At 41.6% G+C, this 25079-nt stretch overlaps 1 protein-coding gene across 7 annotated transcripts in view; it reads left to right on the plus strand.

Annotated features, from left to right (window-relative positions):
* Positions 1 to 25079, plus strand: part of SEMA4D (semaphorin 4D) — a 124557-nt gene that overhangs the window by 87507 nt on the left and 11971 nt on the right. For 5 of the 7 annotated variants that reach the window (XM_044446585.1, XM_044446584.1, XM_044446587.1 and 2 more), the window contains 10 exons: positions 965 to 1058; positions 1998 to 2111; positions 2915 to 3066; positions 5930 to 6105; positions 6201 to 6357; positions 8767 to 8989; positions 10260 to 10375; positions 16098 to 16267; positions 18895 to 18938; positions 19631 to 22088. In XM_044446585.1, coding sequence (XP_044302520.1) covers positions 965 to 1058; positions 1998 to 2111; positions 2915 to 3066; positions 5930 to 6105; positions 6201 to 6357; positions 8767 to 8989; positions 10260 to 10375; positions 16098 to 16267; positions 18895 to 18938; positions 19631 to 20550 — 2166 coding nt within the window. In that variant the 3' untranslated portion in view covers positions 20551 to 22088. Of the gene's footprint in view, positions 1 to 964; positions 1059 to 1997; positions 2112 to 2914; positions 3067 to 5929; positions 6106 to 6200; positions 6358 to 8766; positions 8990 to 10259; positions 10376 to 16097; positions 16268 to 18894; positions 18939 to 19630; positions 22089 to 22383; positions 22591 to 25079 lie in introns of those variants that run through there. The other 2 variants (XM_044446590.1, XM_044446591.1) reach the window with 2 other exon arrangements.

Consider the following 25079-nt stretch of genomic DNA (forward strand, 5'->3'; position numbering starts at 1 on the left):
ACAGGCACAGATTGAAATTCTAATTCATGTTTTAAGTTTCTCTGAAAATTTTTGTTTTCTGCTTGTGTGAAGCTGCTTATTAGTGTAGCAATGTCATAGGTTAGTAAACTGCACTGATCTCATTTGAATATACTATGTCCATTCGTGTCAAACTTAAGCAATTCTATATTACGTTTACTTAAGTAAAATATTACTCACTTCCTTTATTTCCTATCTTTGAAATTACCTTAAACTATAAGGTAATTTATAAGGTAAACTTTGCCAGGATCACAGGCATTATAATTCGCAGCTTTCTTTATTGCATATATATTAGGGTAGGACAACAAAGGCTGATTCTCAGAGTCATTTGCTGCTCATTTCCTGTCTGTTGAAATCATTGTGTGGTAAACTACCTGAGTGAATTGCTTCCTCAAACTGTAAGGTTGCAGGTCACCCCATTTGTTGCTCAAGCTGGTTTTGGAAGAGGTGCCAAAAAGTAGTAATTTTTCAATGTGTTTCCAAATGTCAACTTATTTCAACAGGTTGACTTTACCATGTTAAAAATGTGTTGCAAATGGTTGCACAAGTTGATCTTTTATGGATCTCCTTCTACTGAAACTCAATCTAAGAGTGTTTCCAGATGCAGTTTTTACTGTGCAGTTGAGGATTTCAGACATTGCATCTCTCCATGTGTGACTTGCTGCGATTTTCCCACTTCTTTCATATTTTTTCTTCACACAAAAATGTATTAAGGAGGGAAAAGTAAGATACCTTTGCTCTTCTCTTGTGCTTCAGCTCCCCCAACACCTTCCAGGTCTGCTTTGGAGCAGATTTCTTTTGGGCTGAGGGGAATAAATTATCCCAACCAGCAGTTTTCATTCCAGGAGTCAGGTGGAATGAACCCTGTGCACTCACAAATTCTATGCTGGATTGTAGTTTGTTATAGTCAGATAGAAAACAAGACTCTGCTTTAATTTCTCTTTAGAATCTGCCATCATTTAAACTAGTGGGCAAAAATGATGATGGTAAAGGAAGATGCCCATTTGATCCTGCACAAAGTTATACATCAGTTATGGTTGGTAAGTACAAATTTCTTGTGTCAATATTTCTGCAGCCTGTCACAATTAATTGTTGTGACGTGCCCATAGAGTTTCAGTGGTCGGGCAATATAAACATAAAATGAATAATTCAAGGGGGTGTACAATTAATTAATACCCAAATCCTTGTTGAACTGCTTTTTAGGAGCTGCCCACACAAGTTTGGAGACTGCCCTAATGTTGAAAACATCTACTTGTAAAAAGTATCTTCCAGACTGGTCACGAAAGCTTTGCAAACAGTTTCCAGTGCATGTTGTTTAGCCAGCGTGACCTTTTAGCTATTATGAGATGTATCCAACATTGCACAACAGACCTTTCTGCTTCTCCACTTTACACTCCCTGCCAAACCCCTAAAATCTGCTTGGGGAGTCTCCCAGCTCCCCAAAATAGTGGGGTTGCAGAAGGGAAGGCAAATTTATTCCACTGGCAATACCATTCTGTTAGCAAATGGTACAGCTGGATTTCATCTTGTGTCATGCACTGCTTACTCTTTTCACAGGAATCAAATGTCAAGTTTCTTTAGTGTTTGTTTTATAGTTAACAGCATTTGTGTTAACATTAAGTATTTATGATAAAGAACGCAAGAAAAGGAAATGTTTTCAAGTTAAATGCTGCTACTAGAGCATTAGATATTGTATGGGACAAGTGATAGACTTAACCAATTTCCCAGAGCACTTAACTATCTGCAGTGCTTGGTTTAGCACAGGGATGGATGATAGGAGTTTGGCAGAAGGAAACAAGAAATATAGTGGAGTAGGGGTTGAGCAACTTATCCAACAGGTGTTGAGTAGGAGGGAGGAATTTTGGGAGGGCATGGAAGACATAATGCAAGCAGTATATGATGCTATCACATTTGAAAAATTACTGTTTTATAGTCCTCATTACTATATTGAATTCATTCAATATTCTGTTGTTGCAAAGATGGGGATCTTTACTCTGGAACATCTTACAACTTCCTGGGAAGTGAACCGATTATTTCTAGGAATTCACTGCAAAATCCATTACGGACAGAATATGCTATTCCTTGGCTTAATGGTAAGAAGTTTGGAGGGGGGAAACCCCAGAGAAACAAATGTTTTTGGAATGCTTTTAAAAGCACACTTGAGTGATTTTTCTACTGAAATAATATCCCTTGTCTGGTGTTTTTTTTTTTTTTTTTTTTTCGTATCTTTTAATGCCTCTTTCTCTCTCCCCCACCTCCCTAGGGAAATTTATTATTCTTTCCAATCTGCTATCTGTGTTTGAGGAAAAACACTCTGAGATACCAAGAATTTATACAGTATTGATTTCATTCATTAAATCCATTAAGATATCTTACAGGCACTGTGTTGTTTTATCTTTAGCATCACATTTGTAAATGATCATGAGATTTCTGAACTACTCTCTGAACAGAAGTGGAATGACATGGCAACGCAGCATGTATTTGCTCAACTTATCTTTGAGCACCCTCTTCCTGCAAGTCATTGCCCATTTGTAACTACTCACAGGATTCCTTCAAATATTATTCCACCAGAGCAGTGATGTTTTTGGTACTGTAAACTTCCTGTCAGCTTTCATTGAAAATGCAAGAATCATCAGTTCTGTGTTCTTGGTGTCCTTGAGTTCAGTCCATGAAGATAGTTAGCTGTACCAAAAAACTTTTCCTGACAGCTTTGCGAAATATGGGAACGATAAGATTTGCTAATGTACAGAGTAAGAGTATCTTCTGTTATTGCTTAAACAACTGCCATATTAGGAAACAGTGTCCGTAATGAGTCATTGGAAGGAGATATGGAAGGGTGGTGGTACAGGGGAGATTAAAAGTAAACATTCATTTTGTTTGCATTTTCCTTCTATAGAACCAAATTTCATTTTTGCTGATGTGATAAGAGCTGATCCAGACAGCGCCGATGAGGATGATGACAAAGTGTATTTCTTTTTCACTGAAGTGTCAGTGGAATATGAATTTCTCGGAAAGCTGATGATTCCAAGGATAGCTAGAGTTTGTAAGGTGAGAACAGAGTTGAACTATTTTTCTTTTCTTTGAAAGTGGGTGGTGAAGAAGAAATTGTAGAAAGGGTTTGTTTTGGCATGGTTTTGTTTTCCAGTCTGGCCAGAGCAGGGCAGGCATGCAGCCTTTTTCCCACCTGTGCACAAAACTGATGGAGAGCAGACTGTATAGTTGATCTGTGATTCTCTGTGTATCAAGGGGTACCCCATGAGAAGGGGTTTTCCTTTTCTAATGATACCTGTTGTGTCCCCAGTTGAGGTGCTACAGCCCCAAACCAGTGCTATTGGAAGCTTCTATGTAGGCATGCCTTAATAGTTACAAAGAATTAAAACTGTGTTCAGGATTTCAGATTGATTAGTTCTGCCAATAAAGAAACAGTTGCTCACAAGCAAGAGACTGACACTTGTAATAGGCAGAGAGGTCTCTTCACAGGATTGTCTAAATTTTACTTAAGCCTGATGTCTCTCTGCCTCTTTCTCTCTCCCTAGATGGATCCTTCTTCCCATCTAGCTTGCCTACCAGGGAGACAGCAAGAAAGGCTCTTGGATCATGTCATTCCAGGCCTCTCCTCCTGTACTCCGCCCTACCCCCATTTCTCCCTCCCTGATGTTTCCTCCAAGTTTGCATTTGTGACCTCGTAAATGAAGCTGCTGCAGAGATGCCGTGGCAACTCTGAGTGGAAAAAGATCCACAGTCACATCTCCTCTATGATTGTAGCTGTGTCTTCAACCTCAGAGGAGATCTCCACCTCACTATGGCTCACCAGATGCTGTCTGCAAGCCATGGGGTTACTTTGTAAATGACTAGAAAAATCAGCTTTAGAGAGAAGAAGAAAAGGCTAGGCACTCCCTTAGGCTCTCCCACTTCATATAATGACTCATAAGCTGTCAGTTGAATTCTAGCCGTAGTAATTTCAAGAGAAGCGGGACACGGTGGCTTCCCAGGGTATGCTTGACACATTTCTAAAGGGTACCAGACAAAGCCAACGTTTTTCACACACCAACAAAATTTCTTGCCTGACTGTGATGTGACAGATGGCACTTCTGTGCTGAGCTGCCATAGCCTGAAAGAAAACTATTGCAACTATTGCTCTGGTGCTCTTTGAGCCCTGTAAAGGTAACCGTAATTTCCTTTACTGGGAAACAGAGTTGATTTGCCATAAAGATTTTATGAACATATTGTCATAACATTTTGTAGCCTTTCCTGCAGATAAAGGTGAGGACAGGGAAAGCTCAAGATCAAATTTTAAATTGCAGAGTATAATTAAACAGAAATTTGTGCAGTCTGCAAGGTCTGTGATACCACAGTGGTTTGAACCAGCTCTGCTTTGGCATGGTAGTCCTGGTCCTATGAATGCTGACAGTTTGTGAAGATGTGTGTCTGGATTCCCATTCTTCATGATTTGCATGGAGCTATATATAGGTTAGGAGGGAGACAATACGTGTATTTTGTTGCTGCTGTTATTTAGGAAAACAGAATGCTTTGTGTTATGTTGAAGCTGCCTCATTCCAAATACCTTAGTACATTTTCAGACTACTACATTACGCAGTGTGCAGACACAGCAAAAGTTTTAGAGAACAGGGAAATTCTGGTAGTAGCTGCACAATTAATTTGTGTGGTGCTGAATGTGTTTCCTCTCAAGAGACTTAGATTTAGAATCCATCATTTGCATGGCTGCGGTTCTCCTGTTATGTTTCCAGCTTGGCTGCCTCTGAAGTTCAGCACTACCTGCTCTAAAATAATTGAAAGAGGCCCATGCTGCTGCTGTTAACCCAAACTAGTGCTGGCTTGTTTTCAGGGAGAGGTAGAATTATGGGTTCTGTCTTCTCCAGCATAAACTGGAGCTTCTGAGGCCATTTTTCACAGAGTGTGAAGGAAGGAGCTGTGCTGCAGGAGCCCCAGGCTACAAATGTGACATGGGTAGGAGCCTGGAGGGCCTGTGGCCCATCCCAGGAAAGCGGGGACAAAAGTTTTTAAATGTCCCTACAGCTCAGGAGTCCCTGTCCTTGCGGAGAGATCTGACTACATTCAAGCAAGCTCCTGTTCAAACCTTGCTTAATTTGTCAAGGCTTGAACTAAGGTGGGTGAAGCTAGTACACACTGGCATAGACCTGGTGGGGCCTTCTTGCATGCTCCCATGCTCTGTTCACATGTTTTGCCTACCTTGAACACCTCAGCAGGGCCAGATTGTGCTTGCAAAATATTTTGATGTATAATGATGCTGAAGCAGAGGCTGCCTAGATAATATAGTCGTACATATTTCTCTGAAGACATTATTCAACACATTATCCATGTGTTGAATTTTTAAAAATAAAAGGAGAGTGGCAGTAGGAACTGGCCTCTTGGTCAAGATGAACTTCCTGCAAGATGAACTTCCATACTCTGGGGCCTGTGTGGCCATTCTTGGTATCTGCAGCCACACGCTTCAGCTCAAGTCCTTCAGTGGTCTAGACACATTTACTTTACATTCACTGACACATTTAGGAGAGAGATGCTCATGAATCTATTCCTATAGAGATTAGGAACTGCCTTCCATTTTGTCTGTGCTTTCTCTAATCCATTACTTTGGTTTTTTTTAATTATTATTTTGGTGCAGTGACTCTGTAGAGATCCAGTTGGTTCTGGGTGCTTTATTTCACGTTTATCCAATTAACTTTTAGTTAGATTTTGGATTGTGGTTGTAAAGTTTATGTGCTGAAAATAACAACTGATGCTTTGACCTACATCTTGGTCGGGAGCATTTCTCCCTGCACATCATTCTTTAAGTTATGATTTTTCAGTTTAATGTGTCACTAATGCAAACCTGTATGTTAACTTGGAGTGGAAACTTATTCTAGGATCTTCTTTTCTTTTTCTTTTAAAGGGGGACCAAGGTGGACACAGGACTTTACAAAAAAAATGGACTTCCTATCTCAAGGCCAGGTTGATTTGCTCCGTACCAGATAAAAATTTATTTTTCAACATCGTCAATGATGTCTTTATCCTGAAGTCTCCGACCTCAAAGGAGCCAGTGATTTATGGAGTTTTCACCCCACAATTGTAAGAAGTACATTTACATTTCAAAGAACTATTTTTTGCTATAGAACTGTAGCATCGTAACCTGTTAATTTTGATTGCTTCATTATCTTTTTAAGGAATAATGTGGGGCTGTCAGCAGTGTGCGCCTACAACATTTCTACAGTAGAGGATGTTTTTGGCAAAGGGAAATACATGCAAAGCACCACAGTTGAGCAGTCCCACACAAAATGGTTGCGATACAATGGAGAGATTCCTAAACCTCGGCCTGGAGCGGTAAGTCTGGATGTTGATGGCTATTCCTAAAAGACAGCTGTAAGGCGCTCCTTTTTCTCAGCTGTCAAATGCCCTGAATCAGAACTTTCTGGTGCTAATCCCCAACTAATAGGCAGAAATGATAGCAGGGGCTAACACCGTCAGAGTGAACTCTGTCCAATGCAATACTTAATATGATTCCCCCATGCCACAGACTGTCTGAAACCTTGTCCCCTTTAGTTTTGGCACAATGAAATATGCATTGTGCTGGGACTCCAGATTGCCACCAGATTTAGCCGACACGTGTTTTGAACCCTAACCATGGAAGAAAAGTCATTCGTTTGTCGGGATGGCTGCTGCCATGGTTTTGGGATTGACCCAGTCCATGCAGGTAACTGTTTACATTTATGATTGACTTCACATTTGCAGAGTTCATAATAATATGATGAATGTGATTGGTAACATCTGAATAAAATCTAAAGATTTTTATAACATTACTTGTGCCGTCTTTTGCCTGTCAAAATATTATCTATTTCAAAGAAGAGAGCTCATTTTCTCTGCTCCTACATTCTGTTACTACTGACATTTGAGCAGCAGACAGTTGGAGAAAGTCTGCAGTCTCATTGTAAATGTGTTCAAATGAACAGTATAACAAAGCTCTGTGATTAGGATACTTTCTGTTATCAGGTATCTTGATTGCACAGAGCTTTTTAACTGAATTCTGTTGGATGTGGTTTACATTTCCTCTGCAGATTTCCCCTGTTAGGCTGGGGTGGGAAGGGGAATAGAAGTAGAGGGTGCAATATGAGAGCACACGACCCTGGCTCTCCACACGATTGTAAACCGAATACCCGTTGAAAAGGTATATTAAGCAGAGCTTCAGCTATGGGGCAGTCTAGAAATGAAATAGGTGGTGGTGACGGCAAGAGACAATATGAAAATAGGAGACTATAATGGGCAGGGGAGAAATTAGCCTACACCTGGACTATTTGTAGATCCTTTAACAGATGCATTGTATCAGACTGCTTCAAAATGGACCTGCAAGGCCATGGGGTGAGATGCTGATGGCTGCAGCTCAGTCGTGGAGGACAAACAAAAGCCCTAAGTTCAATCTCTGGTCTCTCTGAGTAGGACTAGAAAAACAATTGCCTGAAGCTCTGGAGAGCTGCTGTTAGTCAGTGTCAGGAAATTGGAGTAGATGGACCATTGGTCAGATTCAGCACAAGAGTGTTTCGTTGTTCCTAACATATGCTGCTAGGAAGACCTGGTCTCTGGTTCCACTAGTAAAGGAGATGCTTCAGGAGAGCATTGGAGAAAGCTGTTCTATGATCTCTGGCGCCATTTTGTCTAATCTCTGTAGGGCTTCCCATCACTTGCATTTGGACAGCAGAGGCAGCACCTTTCATTGTGTGTCTAACTCTATTGTCAAAGGGTATTAACGATACTAACATTTTTTTACCACAGCTCTCTCACTGACTTCATTTCTATACCACTCAGCAGCCAACACTCTCTGGGTAGCTTACAGGGTTCCAACTTAACAAGATGAGTTTTTTCACTGAATTGTGAGTGTTCAACTCTCAAGCATTTTGTATTAAACTGGGTATTTAATTTGTTCTAATTAAAATACATTTCTTACCTTACCAGCAGAAAGTTACTTATTTTATTTTTGGTTCTGTTTTGAGTTAGGAGATGATAAAGCTTGGCTAATTTAGGATAATATTGTTTTATAGTTTCCTTATTGGTTTTATATATCAAATTTAGTACCTTACCCAAGGTGAAGAATAGTTTCGATGAGGAAGCAGTAAGTGTTCGCTAACATGGAAAAGAAAGAACAGACTCCTCCATGCACCTCAAAGAATCAGGATTTTCTGTGTGTTTGCACACTCAAACAGACAAACAAAAATGCAATCTAGGCCAGAAAAGGCAACCTGTTAGAACTAATGCATGAAGTAACTTCTTCTTTGAGATTCTCAATCAATTTAAGATCCCAGGATTCTCTTTTTCAGACAATTAGAAGGCTGTATGGAGCAGTGGCCACATATTTTAGGCCAACTGTATTAAGTGTTGTAAAGCACCCAGAGAGCTTCAGCTATTGAGTGGTATAGAAGTTAAATGTCTAAAGAGCTCATAACAACTCCTGATTTGTTCGTCTTTGCCAAACACAGACACTGCCTGATACGGCTACATAATGTTTGGGATGAACAATAGTATCCTCTAGAGAGGAAGACTGTAAAAACAAACACTGAACAATTTCTACAAGACATTTTGCATTGACAACAGTGAAACAAACTATTAGCTGTGATAGTAGTTTCAGATGCATCATTTATTTGAATAAGCTTATTTTTAAAGCTGACACTATTCCTTTTTCAGCTTGCCTTAATGAGCTGACATTTGCTTTTATTTTTATTTTTTTCCTCTTCCTTGGGGCAGTGTATAAACAAGGAGGCTAAAGCAGAAAATTTCAGGACTACACTCAACTTACCCGACAAAACACTACAGTTTGTGAAAGACCATCCTCTAATGGATGACTCTGTGACCCCCATTGGAGACAGACCCAGGCTGGTAAAGCGTGATGTGAAGTACACTCAGATCGTGGTAGACCAGGTCCAAGCACTGAATGGCACTTTGTATGATGTCATGTTCATCAGTACAGGTGAGTTTTCCACTGTTAAAAGGATTGGGCAGCATTAATAGAGTGAGTGAGCACTAGGTTGAGCCTGCGAATTAACACGCTCACATTGTGTTGTAGTACATCCAAGTTTTTAAGACTGGCAAAAGTGACTGATGAGAGAGGCTTTAACCCCTGTCCTGACTAGTTTGCATTTCTTGTCATTTACTTAAGAAAACCTAAATGGCCCAGGGCATGGTGACTTGAAAGACTGCCACCTTCCATATATGCAACCTGAGATCAATAGAAGAAGGCCTGCTCTGTTTGCCTAATATGCCCAGTGTTGGGGTGTATCATCTTAACATGCGAGCTAGGGCCTTTTGAAGTTCTGGCACCATTATGAAAAAGCCCCCCCCCCCCCCCAGCGAAGGCCACTTAGCCACATCACTGCTTACCTTTGGTCGTGTGGTAAAGACCTGGCCTTTCCTGGAAGCTTTTAGAGGATGCTACTGGCTGCCGTTGCTGCTGCTTGTAGAGGAGTTGGGGGCGGGGCATCAGTGCATGTCCTCCTGTACTTGCTTTACTTACAGTATTCTAATTTATGAATGGTGGTTTAATTACTGGTTGTCAGCCATGGTTTCACCTCTCCTAAAAGAAAGGTGGGATATAAATTTATAGTTCAGTCAAACCAACATGGTAATCAAAGTGATTAACATGCAGTTAACATTTTTTGGAATAATTTCATCACCCAATCATGATGTACAGCATTTTGCCAGGCCGTGATGAACACTCCCACATCATGCAGTATATGTTGCCTATATTTGAGGTGGGTCCAAAAGCTGGCATGAGGAACTTTTCCTGGGCAAGGACCATGTTCCCTGTCGGGGGCTGCTTGCATTTGCTGGGCAGGTCCAGAGTCAAGAATGAATAAAGGGCAACTCGCGCCCCTTTCTTTCTCCTTCTGCCATCTCCTTTTCACTTCTTTCTCTCTCCCCACTGTTCCCTCCCCACCAAGGAGACCAGCAGATTGCCAGAAGAAGGGGACTGAATACTCTTGCCAGAAGTCTGAACTAACACTTGCAGAGATTAGGCAGAGAGCTACATGCTGCAGGCCTATTGGAAAGTAGTATAACTGTGTTAATACCAAAGGTACTGTGGCTGAAGTATCAACATCCAGCTCTGGCAGAGGAATCAGTTAGTGGATGAAAGCTTTTGATAAACCTTATGATAAGGAAGTCGCCTCTGATGATAGCAAGCATCGCCTGAGGATCTCTGTATTTTCATATGTGAACTGAAGTGTGGATTCTTGTTTCAGATCAAGGCGCCCTTCACAAAGCAATCAGTTATGAAAATGGAATGCATATTATTGAAGAAACTCAGCTCTTCCCGAATTTTGAACCTATTCAGACACTGTTGCTTTCTTCAAAAAAGGTAGGACTGAGTGAGTGGAACAGCAGGATGGGGGGAATAATACCACAACAAAACTCTGTGATATGTAACGTGGGGGGAAGGGGAGAGGGGAAACAGCTGCTGATTTCAGTAATGTCTGATGGGAACTTTATTGCCTGTCACACTGTGAAACTGACATGCCTCACCAGATGGTGAGTGGATTTGGATCAGTACCAGGACCGACCAAAAGACCTCAAAGTGCAGTCTTCTCTTGTGAGCCTGAGGAATGTTGTGGTTTTGCTTGAAAGCTTCAAGCATGCTTATTTAGAGCTGATTTTACGTTAGTAGGGGAAAGAGTATCAGTGCAACATTTTGGAGACTAGAATTTCCTGAATTTAGTGGAGAGGCCATAGCTCAATGAGTGAAGTACATGCTTTTCTAGCAGAGCAGAATGTACCAGGTTTAAGTCTTTGCCAATTCTGGTTAAAAGGATCGGGTAACAGGTGATGGGAAGACCACCCACCCTCTAAGAACTTGGAGATTCAGGGACACATGATGCTGGGTTAGGTGGCCAGATAGTCTGTTCTCTGCTATAAGGCAAAAACTTCCTTGCTTCCTAATAGATTGAAGGATGTTACAGGTCTTGCTCCGTTGCTTCTTTATTTGCATCTCTCTAAGCAATGCAGTGAAAGACTGGCTTCATGGTGTAAAGTCGGAGTGTTGAGGGTGTATTAGATTTGAGAGCCCTCAGGGACAGCATTCAAGTAGGGATGGAGCCTGAGGCAAAGGGGGAAAAGAGCAAAGTCAAAGAGGTAGGGCCAAAAATACCAGCACACTTTAAAGCTCTTACTGCCAGTGATTCAGCCTTATGAGAGGCATTTAACTCTTTGAGGATGAGTAAAAAATGGCACAAAAGCCAGAAACCACCAGACAATTGAAAAAGAAGGCAGGGCCTGCAGAAGGGGCATGGCTTTCTCCAAAGCCTTGGAAGGCTGGATTTGGTCTTTGGGCCTGAGGTTCTGCCATGTTGCTTGAACAGTCTTAACAGACCAAGATAATTCTTAGAGCATGACAGGTCATTTTCCAAGAGGGGATGGCATGCTGCAGGAGGAGAAACTGAGGAGAAGTGGGTCAATGGTTGAGGGAGAATTAGCTGCAATTCGTTACTTAGCTCTTCACCCAGCACTCGCTCCGAAAGAGAGCCAGAAGTGGCATGCTGCTGCTCCATCTTAAAATCTGTAAATCACAATTTGTTAGGCATGAACCCTTATAATTAGCAGAGATGGGAAGTTTGAAATAATATAAATAAAGAGAATGTGGTTCCACTATATCTGCTTAGCAGTCCACTTTGATTAGCTTTTGACAGGCTTATTCATCCTGCAGATTAGTTGGAGTAACAACAAGTAGTTCTCTACCAATCCAGGTGAGGCAGTGGCTGTACTGAACCAGTGCCTGGCTGAGGTAATGGGCTGGATGAGGGCCAATAAACTGAAGCTCAATCCAGACAAGACGGAGGCCCTGTTGGTTGGCGGATCGGGCTTCGGGGAAGGGGACCTGAACTTAGTCCTGAATGGGGTTGCATTCCCTCTTAGGGACAAAGTCCGCAGCTTGGGAGTGCTCCTTGACCCAGAGCTTTCACTGGAAGCTCAGGTGACAGCGGTGGTGAGGAGCGCTTTCTTTCAGCTTCGGCTGATCCATCAGCTGCGTCCCTACCTGGAGAACGACTGCCTGGTGACAGTGACACACGCGTGGTGACTTCCCGACTTGACTTCTGTAATGCAGAAGTAGGGCTGCCCTTGAAGACGGTCCGGATACTTCAGTTGGTTCAAATAGAGCTGCCAGGCTGCTGATGGGGACTGGGCATTATGTTCACATGACTCCAGTTCTCCGTCAGCTTCACTGGCTCCCCACTGAAGTCCGGGCCCAATTCAAGGTGTTGGTTATGACCTATAAAGCCCTTAACGGCTTGGGTCCTGGTTACCTGAAGGCGCACTTAAGTCCATATATGCCTGCCCGCCCCTTGAGATAGTGGGAGAGGCCCTTCTCCAGGAACCCTCCGTAAAGGATATTAGGAGGGTAAGTACTCGGAGGAGGGCTTTCTCTGCGGTGGCGCCCAATCTATGGAATGCGCTCCCCAGAGAGGTCCGCCTGGCGCCATCATTATTTGTTTTTTGGTGCCAGGCGAGGACCTTTTTATTCAAATATTATTTTAATTGTTAATATTATTTATTTTATTTTTCGGGCCAGGTCTACTCAATTATATTGTTTTATACTGTGCTTATTTATTTATTATTGTGAGCCGCCCCCAAGGCTTCGGCGAATGGGGCAGCATAGAAGCCTTCTAAATAGATAGGCAGATAGATAGATAGATAGATAGATAGATAGATAGATAGATAGAGCAAAGTGGCAGGTTTTTCATGTCAAGAAGATGATATTCAAGTTCCTGATGTTTGGATGATATCTAGTTAAAATCTAGATGAGACGGAATTTCAGATCTGCTCTTGTAGATAGAACAGAACAAATCCAGAGAAAACTATGGCAAAATTTCAGGCCTGGCCTTTCCAGATGGAACAAGAGTTAGAGCTAGGCTCTCCACTAAACCATGGCCTCAAACGCACTCTGTTCCAGCATTGCAGCTGACATTGTCTGGAGGTGTAATAGTATAAATGCCACATTAAGGTCACTGTGCTGTACCTTCCATGTCTTCATACTTGTGGGGGAAAGGAGTGGCATATTTCATCTCTGTCCCTCTTCATTTTACCAAATGGCCAAACATTGGGATGATCCAGCATTCAGATAAATGTGATTTCTTTTTGAAAAGAGTTGCTTTCATATAAGAAGTCAACAAATTCAGATAAAATCAGGTACTTCCTTGGATGAAGAGATTCGTGGCACGCTGGCAGCTAGACCAAATTGTAGCACATTTTGCAGTATTTCAGCACCATGAAGTCATCTTAGGGGCTAGTCTATAGAAAATTATATTGTAGAACAGGTACTGGGCCAGTTCCAATGACACCACAGCCCACCATTGGTTATATAACTCATGGTGATGTTGTGACATGTGCAGGACACATGCAATCACCATTCTGCAGCTCTCACTCCAAGGTTGTCATCTTGTGTGAACCCAGTGATTGTGGCTTATGCAAACCTTACACAACTCTTGAATACAACTCTAAAAGTAGGCCATGGGTCATTTAACCTTCACATTTATTTATTTATTTATTTATTTATTTATTTTATTCATTTAAAACATTTCTATGCTGCCCCCATCGCAACAAAGCCTCGGGGCGGCTCCCAACATAATTAAGAACATATAAATAACATTAAATACAATAAAGATTAAAAAGCCTGGTAACATCTCAGCTAAAAATTTTTTAAAATCCTATAAATACATAATAAATTAACACTTAAAATAAGTTTTAAATAAAAAGGTCTTAGCCTGGCGCCGAAAAACAAATAGCGACGGCGCCAGGCGGACCTCTCTGGGGAGCGCATTCCATAGCTGGGGTGCCACCACAGAGAAAGCCCTCCTCCAGGTACTCACCCTCCTGATATCATTCATGGAGGGTTCCGTGAGTGATAAGCCACACTGCATAACATAGCAACCCCCAAGTGGGGCTGGGTATGCACTGTGGCACTGGCAGATGCTGCGGCTCATCATGGCTTACATTATCCACAACATAGTTCAAGGGAGCGTGTTGCTTGAACCACATCACTAGGTTCATATTATTGCAGGTGCAGAAATCTCCCTTCCATATACTGCCTTTAATTTTGCATATGTTTCTCTGTCCAAAAACTACAAGTATTTCTGAGTAAAACATAGATGGTGCAAATGGAATGTCCTTATACCTCCTCACCCCATGGGGCTTCACTGCATCTCATTCAGCTGCCTTCTCGGGGTTTCTTTTTAGATGTGTTACGAAACCACACTAATCATAGCAGTCAGTAGTCTAAAAAGGAGCCATGAAAGGGAGAAGCAGCAATTATCTCCCCTTTCTGGACTAGCTGGAATCTCAGGGAAGTGTTGAAATTGTAGAGGATACCGAAAAGTGCTGTTCAGCATTTAAAAACTGAGATATTTCCACATGAAAGATACTGTCCCTTTCCCTTTCGATGCAGCCTTTTACAGCTTTTCTTTCCTTTACCTCGTTGCTTTTCAATTGACAACCTGATAGTTGGTGTCTGGCAACCTCTCAAAAATTAGTCTCTCCTTATCAGTTGCCATGTATGTTACCTCTACTCTACTCAGCTGTCCATTTTGACAGCTGAAACATCCAAGGAAATCAGACAGTCATAAGAGCACACTGTGCATTTGCAAAAAACAAAAAAGTAATAGCAACAAAATTAGGCAGAAATGTACACATTTTTCTGGGACCAGTTTTTAAAAACCAGTGACAGTTCTTCCAAAATGCTACATGAGCCTTGATGGAGGGGCCGTCACTGGTGGTAGCAAGGGTGAGATCAGAAGGAATGGCACTTGCCAGCTTGCTGGCCAATCCCTACACACAAGAGTGAAAGTAGTTTCCAGTGTTTACACAAAAGGACAACCCACAGTGAGCTTCTGTGTCATGTGAATCCAGTCACTGCTTCGTTTCTCATAACACGCTAAGCCCCTGTAGCTTTGAAGTCATGGTAGCAGAGCATTCTTCTTTGTGGTCTGTGTGCATCACACATACAGGCTCTGTGCCTGCATGAAGCCTGTTACTGGGATGCTTTTGTAGCTAAGTCATGTTGTCCACAATGGCAAACCCAAACTAATGTTGGGTAAACAAAGCCTAAACCAGGCCACGGCTTCTCTTTAAGCCTTCCTGACATAACCATCCAGGTGTTTGGAGAAAAAGTCAAGTACCTGTAACTGTTGCTCTTTGATTGGTCATCTGTGCATTCACAGATGTGGGCTTTGTGCCCTCATGAAGTCTGTTGTCTGGAAGTTTCCATGGCTAAATGTTTGATTGGGTGGGATGTGCCTTCCCTTCCTGTTCCAGGATTATGCAGGAGGGGCTTCCGCCCATTTCTGAGGTTCCACTGAGACTGCCATAGGTCCCAGGACTGCGTGTGCTGACCCAGTCCAGCCCATGTGCTCTTGGCAAGCAAGGGAGCAATTATCAAAGGGACAACACCAAACTGGGCCAATGGGTGGGTTGTATGAATGCACAGATGACCACACAAAGAATGCCAGTTAGAGGTAAGCAACCTGACTGTGGTCTCTGTGCATCACACATATGGATGACTAATAAGCTTACCTCAAGGCAGACTGAGGGATGGTGTCATCACTTGAGCATGGAAGAGAGGACTGCTCTGCTACAGGAGCAGTTGGCCCTTGCATGGCTTGAGGACCGCATTGAGGATGGATTTGACTCCTGAGGTAGACTGTCTGCCACAGGGCTGACGTGATGGACATTTTCTGTTTCCCACTTCCTGTCATTTCTGTCAAGCACTGGGTGATGGGGTTGGAGGAAACCTTGGTGATCCCATTGTGTCCCCTGGGATACCCATGGGAGGTTATGGGATACACCCTACCCCAGGTGTCCATAGGGTAGGGTGGCTTCTAGAAAATTTCACAGCATGGCTTTTGTGTCATGCAGACCCTCACTTTGTCTTATAACTAATCTTCTGTCTTCTTCATTCCTCCCATTGGTGTGGTCATTTACGATGGTTTCCTTGTAATGGGTAGGCTATGGACACCTGACATACATGATGTGTGAAAAAACATGACACGCCTTTATTTGCAACCCCTCTTCTTTCTCTGCTGTGATTTCTACAGGGCAAGCAGTACCTTTATGCAGGGTCCAATACTGGAGTGGTTCAGTCTTCCGTTGCATTTTGTGACAAGTACAGCACCTGTGTAGACTGTGTCCTGGCAAGAGATCCATACTGTGCTTGGAATCCTCATCAGTCATCCTGTGTCAATTTGCAGGAGACTGAGAATGAAAGGTAAGAGATGTATCTATTTTGTGTACTGCAAGTAGTTAAAGTGCATATATTTATGTAGATCAGCTAATAAAGATAGAGTTGTATGTAGATGGCAATTCCAAGAGCACACATAAATGTATTGGGCACAAAATGCGGAAGCATAACTTTTGTTCTAAAGGCTACCAAGAGAAAATCCTAGTCTGGTGAGGTCTCAAATGACGTGATTGGGGAAAGAAAAAAACTCCTTGAATCTTCCCAATGAATCATAGAGGGCATAGCCCTTTGCCCCTTACAGCATAATCCTATGGATGTTTATCCAGAAATGTCCTTGAGTTCAGTGGGGTTCATTCCCAGACAGAGGGTATAAAATTGCAGCCATTGCCTGATTGGTACAAGCAGCATGAAGAATGCAAATTCAGGTTCCATGCAAATACTCTTTATATAGTTTATGCAAGTTAGAGAATTTAGTTTTTCTTGGCATAGAATTTCTTGGGTGTTTCGTTATTGAAGCTCTGAGTATACACAACCAAAAGCAAAGGCTACTTTTTAGAATCTTAAATTGTTTTGAAACCAACATAGTAATCACTGGTGGTAATTATATATACTGTCTTATTTGGACAGGAGGAAGCGTAGTCTCCCCTGGGGTTATATGCTGCCCTCTCCTTTTTCCAGTAGAGTTAAAAGGAGATTGAAAACATTCACTTCTGCTTTTGACTAATCATGTTACACCCTAAACTGTGTATAAACTTAATTGTGCTTTGTGGAAACAAGCCAGCTTCATAAGAACAGTGTGGAGTTGACTTGTTTCATCAACACAAGTTAAGATTAAACACAATGTGTTGTATTTGAACTGCTTAGCAAACTGCAGTCAATCAAAACTGAAGTGAAAGCTTTCTAACTCTTCATGACCATGCCAGAATAGAAATAGTGTGCATGCAAGTGAAAGAGGCGGGAACGTAAGGCTTTATCTGTTCAAGATGGATAGTTTAACTTGGAGTCCTGCATTGAGTAGGTGGTTGAACCCAGTGGCCGCCTGGCCCCTCCCAACTCTACTATTGTAAGATTCTATAAAATAAATCATGATTTATTGAAACGTGTAAAGGCAGCCATTGTGTACTGGCCTAACATATTACATAAACATCTTATTGTATATAAGAGAAATAAGTTGCCCAAATTGGAACACACCTGCCAGATGCACGTCCATCTCTTTATCTTCAGACCACACTAATCTGACTTGTTCTTGCAAAACCAGTGCTATATTTATAGAAGTTCTGTCTTTGCAATGCAGACTAGTGTGACAAGAAATACTATCTTCATAATTACTGTAACATATGTTTAAGTTGTTTTTCTGTATTTAATTCATAATTCGTAACCTGTCAGCTTCCCAAAGTGCTCTGGGCAGCAAACTGCAGAACAAATAAATACTGGGCACTTTAGCTATGGAGCAGTATAGAAACATTATGTTTGTTTGTTGGATTTTTATCCTGCCCCCTTGGTCATAAGGCTCCCTGGATGGGTTACAGAGTTTTAAATATACAATGAAAATACAACTAAAAATGCCAATAATATCTAACAATCCACAAGCAAAAGCATGCCTTTGTAAAAACTTCACAGAGTCATAGATTATTCCAAACCAACATGAAAGGCACTACAACAGATAACGAATAGATATAAAAGATAAAAACCATTAAAATCTTTTTAACAAGTAAAATATCAGGAAAGAGAGAGACCTATAGATAAATAAGAGAAGACCTGTAGATCTGGTTCACATGATCATACAGCTCATGATTAGTAAACCATGGATTGCTTGTGAACATAAACCCATGGTTTGTTGTTGGGTTAAAACACCGGGTTGTTTCCTTCTTAGTAGTCCAGCACTCCAGGCTCCAACGTCAGCAGACAACTGAGGCATACATTGTTTAGCAAAGCAGGCAGGAATCGGCATCAGGGCTGCTTCAGAGTTTATTTCCTCCTTTATGCCAGATTCATGGCTGCTGTGAGTTACATGAATTTGTGGCTTGTTTTCATTACTTCATTTTCAGCATGTATAATGTAGGTAACCTCAAAAAGAAAACAACCACTTCTCTACTGGAATGTAGGACAAAAGGGATTAGAAGATAGAAGAAATGTATATATGTGAACATTCTGTAAACATCTATATATAATGTTATTTGGCCTACAGTTTTCTAGCAAGAGAAACAGATTTGAACTACTTTTTCACTGACTTCAGTATGAATTGGCTTCAAACCATTGTGCTACTTGACAAACATTTGCTGAGTACACTTTTGATTGTATTTGCTAAACAGTAATTTTCCGAAGCTGTTTTAAGAGCTGTATTACGGCCTTGGAGGTTTGTTGGTTCAAATAAGCATTCCATTTGTCATGTTGCAGAATGCTGCTGCTAAGGAAAACAAAAACATAAGTGCCACTGTATCTTTGCATCTCCCTTTTCTCTCCTGCTGCCTCACTTGTTTGGATATTACATAATTTGCATAATCTGTGGGAAAGGAGAAACAAGACTGTATCTGGGAGTGGGGAGAGATTTGTACATGGAGAACAGGATGGATGGAATATGGCAAGCATATTGAATCCCTTACCATATTTACCTTTACTGTTTGTATTTACTATTGTATGTTTTCTATTTGTAGAGACTGGATTCAGAATATAGGAGGAGATGCTTCACTTTGTACTGGTAAGCTTTTTCATTAAAGGGGTTGAAAAGCAATACAGCATAAATGTTTTAGACATCTGTGTTCAGGTGAACTATTTTACACAGTCTCTGTGTTTTCATTTGGCGAGTAACTTGTTGGAATAGAAAAATTATTTTAATTTTTGGTTTGCTTTTTTCCTTCTTTTTGAACACTGGGTCAGTGTGCATTCTACAGCTGCCTGTACACAGGCTCCTTCAGAGTACATTGGGGGCACAGCTGGATGCACAACCAGACAGCACATACGTGTAAGATGCCTCCACAAGATGGCTGTGTACGAAGCTGCAATGATTTGCACAGCCCCCTCAGCTGAACAAAGAGCTGCCAAATTGCGCCAGTTGTGGAGGCTGTGTTAAAGAGCTCCTGAGTGAGCAGTGCCCAGGGATAGCTCCATAGGCACCCAGGGGGCTTGTGTGAACCATCCTGTGCTTGGATTCCTGGATAGTTTCAGAATTCCTCTGGTATGGGTTCAGCTGGGATACTCTAATTTAGTTGACATAAAGCTACAGCTGTACCAGATTTGAGGAACTTGCCTTTAAGAGATGCTCTCCAGTTCAGCCTTCAGTAATTTTTAATGCTTAGTGAACTGGGCTGAATGGGCCTCCCCCATCCCTCACAAAGAACTTTTCACATTAGTTGTTCAAAGAGCTTGTTCACATTTATTTTGCTCTTCCAGATAAAGTAAGAGAACATTCCCTGCAGCACATTTTCAAGCATGGGAGCACAGCAGAGCTGAAATGTTCTCAGAAGTCCAACCTGGCGCAAGTGGTTTGGAAATTCAAGGATGATGTGCTCAAGGTGGAAAGCCCCAAGTACCGTCTTCTGGAGAAAGCGCTACTCATCTTCAATTTGTCTGAAGGGGACAGTGGTGTTTATCAATGCCTGTCAGAAGAAAAAGTGAAGAATCAGAAGTTCTCACAGGTGTTAGCTAAACATGTTTTGGAACTGAAAAAGATCCCACACACCACTCTGAGCCCAACCCAGCCAGCCACACAGACAGAAGGTAATGGAGAGTTGCCCAAAGCATCAAGAGTAGCTTCCCAGGGGTCAGCTGCTGACATTTCAACCACTCCAGTTGTATCTGTCATAACATCCAGAGTAATAACAAACCCCGTTGTCCCCATACTAATGAGCACTGTCTCTGACATTGAACACTCAAAGTCGCTTCTCGAGGTCCCTGAAAAGACCATGTTTCTAAAGTCAAATGATAATTGTCTTTTGATGTTTCTGTTTCTGTTCTTTTTTGTGCTCTTTCTGTGTCTGCTTGGCTACAACTGTTACAAAGGATATTTGCCAGACCAGTGTCTAAAGTTCCGCTCTGCTATGTTGCTTGGGAAGAAGAAGCCCAAGGCAGATTTTTCTGATTGTGAGCAAAGTGTGAAAGAGACACTAGTGGAGCCAGGCAGTCTCCTGAGCCAAAGTGGAGACCATCCAAAGCCGGCACATGACACAGGATATGAGACTGAAGCGGACTATGGAAACGGCCACGTTCAACATGAGGAGGATCATGCACAGTCTCACAAAGAAGTCAAGGACAAACCTTTTGATGTAAAATGTGAACTGAAATTTGCTGACTCAGATGCTGAGGGTGATTAAAGGGGAAAGCCCCCAACTTCCATAACGAAATTACTGTCATTCTGAGTTGTTTCTTTTTGGGCACACACATTTTAGTTGTGATAACTGGGCCAGAAAGGGCTATGTGTTCTCAATTTTACCAGTGACACATTGTCATTTCACTCCTGAGTAGAGCAGAGAACAATCTTGCATTTCTTTCAGAAAACCATTCTGTTACGTGTTTAGTTTGTGTGCGTTTGTTTTATTTTTGAATGGCCAGTTGAGGTATCACATTGTGAATTTCTAAGCTCTTTTTTCCCAAGGATGATTTAACACTTGCACATACTGACTACTTTAATTAATTCCTCTTTTCTGTAGAAGGTAAAATTAATTCCTGTTGCAGAGCCATGCCAAAAAATGGATTGAAGTAGCTCCAGCCTGCACCTATTTAACTGCCATTAAATTTCTAATTTCAGTTTAATTCCAAATTGGAAATGATGTTTAGTTTATCAGATTGGTAAATTATAGTCTTTTTGTCCAGATTGGGACATTTCTTTGCATCTAGTAATTTTTAATGCTTAGTGTAATGCATTAGTTGTATCATGCCTGGTAGTTTTAGCTGGTGAAAGAAATGTTGGATTTTTCCAAAACCATTTGTGTACCTTTATAGAATACGATGTTTCTTGGGACAAATCTAGTTAGATTTGCATAAGGTTCTCAGGGATAAGCTTTGGTTTAATGCATTTATTTTCCTTTTCGTTTTTAGAGGCATCAATATGGTAATCCTTTTGAGTGCTTAAATGTTCATTTTTGGGGTTGTGGGGCATATAGATTTAGAGAAGAGATATTTTTAAAAAGAAGTTGGACACTGCCACATTAACTGGATTTTATGGGTTCATTTTAAGATGTTTTAAGCAGATTATTGTGGGCAAACAGTAGTCAATGAATCACATCAGTGTTTCAGGCTTGTGTCTTGTGGATTCACTGGAGAACTTGGCAAGCATTTGATGGACCTCCCAAAAGAGACTGTTGAGGATGTGTTCATATTTCAGCTTTCTACACCACTGGAAAGAAATCAGATCCTGTCCCCCACCTCACCCCCCCCCCCCCCCCCCCCCCCACAACTTTGCCAAATATTTTCACATGATTCACAACATCAAGCAACTTTTAAAAAAAAAGCCTGGAAAAAGGAAACAGATGAATAGGAATCACCCAAAAGTTCCATCACCTTCTTCTCTTGGGACTAAGATATATAAAGTGTGGTTCACAGTGGCACTCTTTGTCTGTAAAGTTCCTTTGTGCTGTACAGTTTTTAATCCTAGTAGCTCGCTGTCTTTGTGTCTCTCCCATGCTCTGTGTAAGTAATAAAGAAGTTAGAAATAGAGAACATTCTCATTGTTGAGTAGGGGAGTTCTCCCAAGACTCCTTTTATTTCATTACTGGTGAAATCTTCTCCATTCCACCTTAGATGGTCTTAGCATAAACAGTTCTATATTTTGTATGATTCAGTTGCTTTTATTTTTCTATTTTTAATTATGTATATATGGAAAATGTTTAAATAAATATTGAAATTAATTGTATTCAATCCTTGGTCATTAAGCAATAATAACTTGGCATGAAAGAATAAACCTTGGGATCAGCCTGATGGTTTTTTCACAGTGAAACCCAAGCAGCCTTGATTTTCCATTTTACACAGTCATAGAATGGGAATAAGAGGGAATTAGCATTGCTTTTCTTTTATTAATGTTCGTTATTGTTCCCCTCCCCATCCTTTGCACATTCTTGTTTTGGCATGTGAAGCATTTTCTTGCAACTCTTTTCCTTAGTGCCATCTTTTCTTCTTCTTCTTTTCTTTCCTGTCCTCTTCCAACACAGCTTCATCTGCTATAGCTTTTCCTCCTACTGGTACCTCCTCTTTGTCCTGTGTGGGAAGTGACTCACCTCCTTCACCCACCAGTCCCCAGCCTGATGTTTGGTCTAGCACAGATTTTGCCACAGTCATGTTGATGCCACCTTTCCTAAGTGACCAGATCCAGCATGTTAATCCCCATAGCACCTTCCTTCTCTTCTGTCAAGCCATGGGTAAGTCAGAGGGTCTTATCAACATCACTGAGCACCTCTGAGCAGTATAAATATAACTGTAATGACAGTTTAGAAACTTTTTTCCTGATCAGACTATGTCCTCTGGCAGTGGTTTATTTGTACTGTGCTGTGTGTTTATCACAGATATTTTGCATTTTTATTTTGTGTGTAAAACGTGCAGTTTTTAATCAATTGGCTTACTTACAGTATGCATCAGCATGAAGAGTTTAACTGTATAGACCAGGGGTCCTCAAACTTTTTGAACGGGGGGCCAGTTGACAGGTGCCAGTGGAGGCTGTGGGCCGCCAAAGCGGTGCTGGTGGGGGTGTGCCTGCACGCAAGGCAAGGTGCCGGCTTGCTCCCGAGGAGATCGTTTTCTCCAAGCAAGTCCAAAATGACCTCCTCGCGAGCAAGCCACATGTGCACCCAGCAAGTGCAAAGCCTGTGGGGCGGGCCGATTAAAAGGGCATGGCGGGCCGGATCCAGCCCATGGGCCTTAGTTTTAGGACCCACGATACAGACATTCTATTTTATATTGACTTGTCTTTGGGTTAAATCCTACCCTGAGCTTTAACATGAATTGATGACTGTTGTTTGAAAGGTTAAGGATGCAATCCTATTGCGACAGAAAAAATCCTCTAAAACTGGAGCATACACAACATTGCATCCTAAATGTTTTATATGTGGTCTAAAAAATGCAACATTTTATTTGCAGGTATACAAACCATCACTCAGGATAGTTAAGTACAGTATTAGGAGAAAGGTTATCTAAAGTTCAACTCATATTTGCTGCTCTTTAGTAACACTAAATGTCTTGCTTATTATCTGACAAAAAAGACTTATGTAAGCTAGTTCACCCTAAGAATTCTCTAGAGCAGTTGTATCCAACCTGGTACTCCCCAGAGGCTTTGGATAACATCCCCAGCATTTCGGATCATGGGCCATGCTGGCTAGGGTTGATGGGAGTTGAGGTCAAGATACCTAGAGAGCATCAGGTTGGGGAAGGGTGATTAGAGCATCATCAAGGCTGCATCTATTCTGTGCTTTAAAGACAAATGTGCAAAGCAACCCAAAGAAAGCTCCAAAGAAAGCTTTGACTTCTTTTGGCTTACAGAAGCCAGTAAGCAGGTCTGCCTCAAAATATCCTCTTGTTCCTTTAAGCCCTGGTTGAATATTGGTTCGTGTAGCCATTGCTAATACAGCCTAATAAACTAGTCCAATCAAAGGATTATGATTTCCTACATTTTCTGTATGATTCGCAGGTGTTGTTTGCAACCTTGAACTCCGTGATGAAAATGTATCTCAAATTTGAACTCACTTTGATGTGCCAAGCTGATTTTATGGCCCTTCAGCATAATTAATGTCCTATCCCAGTAGTTGGTGTGCATCTAATCTTCCAATTAGGGCAAAGGACTTAATACCGTAAGAACATTGGTAAGAGCTGTCTGTGTTGCTGCTTAGTGCATGATGTGATTTATTATAGCCAAAGGGTCAGGTGCTGCTCTGGCTGCGTCCCTGCTTGTTATCCAACTGTGATCAGATTACAAAAATAGCACTTGTGTTCTGGCTGACAGCTTCCTTCCATGCACATGCATCATTTAAGAGCAGCAATAGAGGATCTCCACTCAAAAATTCAGATTTGAAGGATCATAAGGAGGAATACCATGCCTACAAACTAGGGTGCCCCTTGATTTGGAGTAGCTGCCCATTTTAATCCTTCTGGATTCCATTTCCATTATACAAATGGGAAGAGTTTCCCACTCCCTTTCTAATGACATCATCTTGCCCTTCTGCCCCTGTCCCATAGATCATGCTGTGTCTATCATTCCCAAGTCCTACCACTGGTGATGGAAGATATCGGTCCCAAACATGTGCTTCATAAAATCCTTCACTCAAAACAGCACATGCCTTGTATTTGTGGTTTTAAAGGTTGAGAACTGCCCAGACAGCTTTGGCTGTTGAGCAATGTAGCAATGCAATGCAAAAACAAGCAAACATTCCTGCTGTTTGATATGTGTAGCCATTGCTGCAGATCAACCACCTGGTGCCCTCCAGATGTTTTGGCGGTTCCTAGAATTCCTGGGGTTGATGTGAGTTAAAATCCAAAACATCTGGAGGGCACAGCCTGGCAAAGGCTGTTGGTATGTTCTGTTTTCAATTATCTGATTTGCTCGCTCATCATGATGACATCATACTGCCAGTTCCTGCTAAAATAGGGGCCTATACACATACTTGGTAGTCAAATTGTGCTTTAGTTAACTTGTTTTCACTGCATCCTGCTGAAGGAAATAGGTTGTATGAAACTTGCCCATTGTGCTAAGCCACCCTGAAGATAAGCCAATATGGGTTGATAGCTTGCTTGGTAACAAACAATAGTCTCTACAGTGTACTGGGTGGGTTGTTTTCCCTTAATCTCTCTGTCTGCTCCTGGTACAAATGCCAGGGACCTTTGCAGCATAAATCCTCTTTGCCTTGTTCCTGACATCAGC

This window comes from Varanus komodoensis, unplaced genomic scaffold (genome assembly GCF_004798865.1).
Source record: "Varanus komodoensis strain SLA01 unplaced genomic scaffold, ASM479886v1 scaffold5, whole genome shotgun sequence".
NCBI lineage: Eukaryota > Metazoa > Chordata > Lepidosauria > Squamata > Varanidae > Varanus > Varanus komodoensis.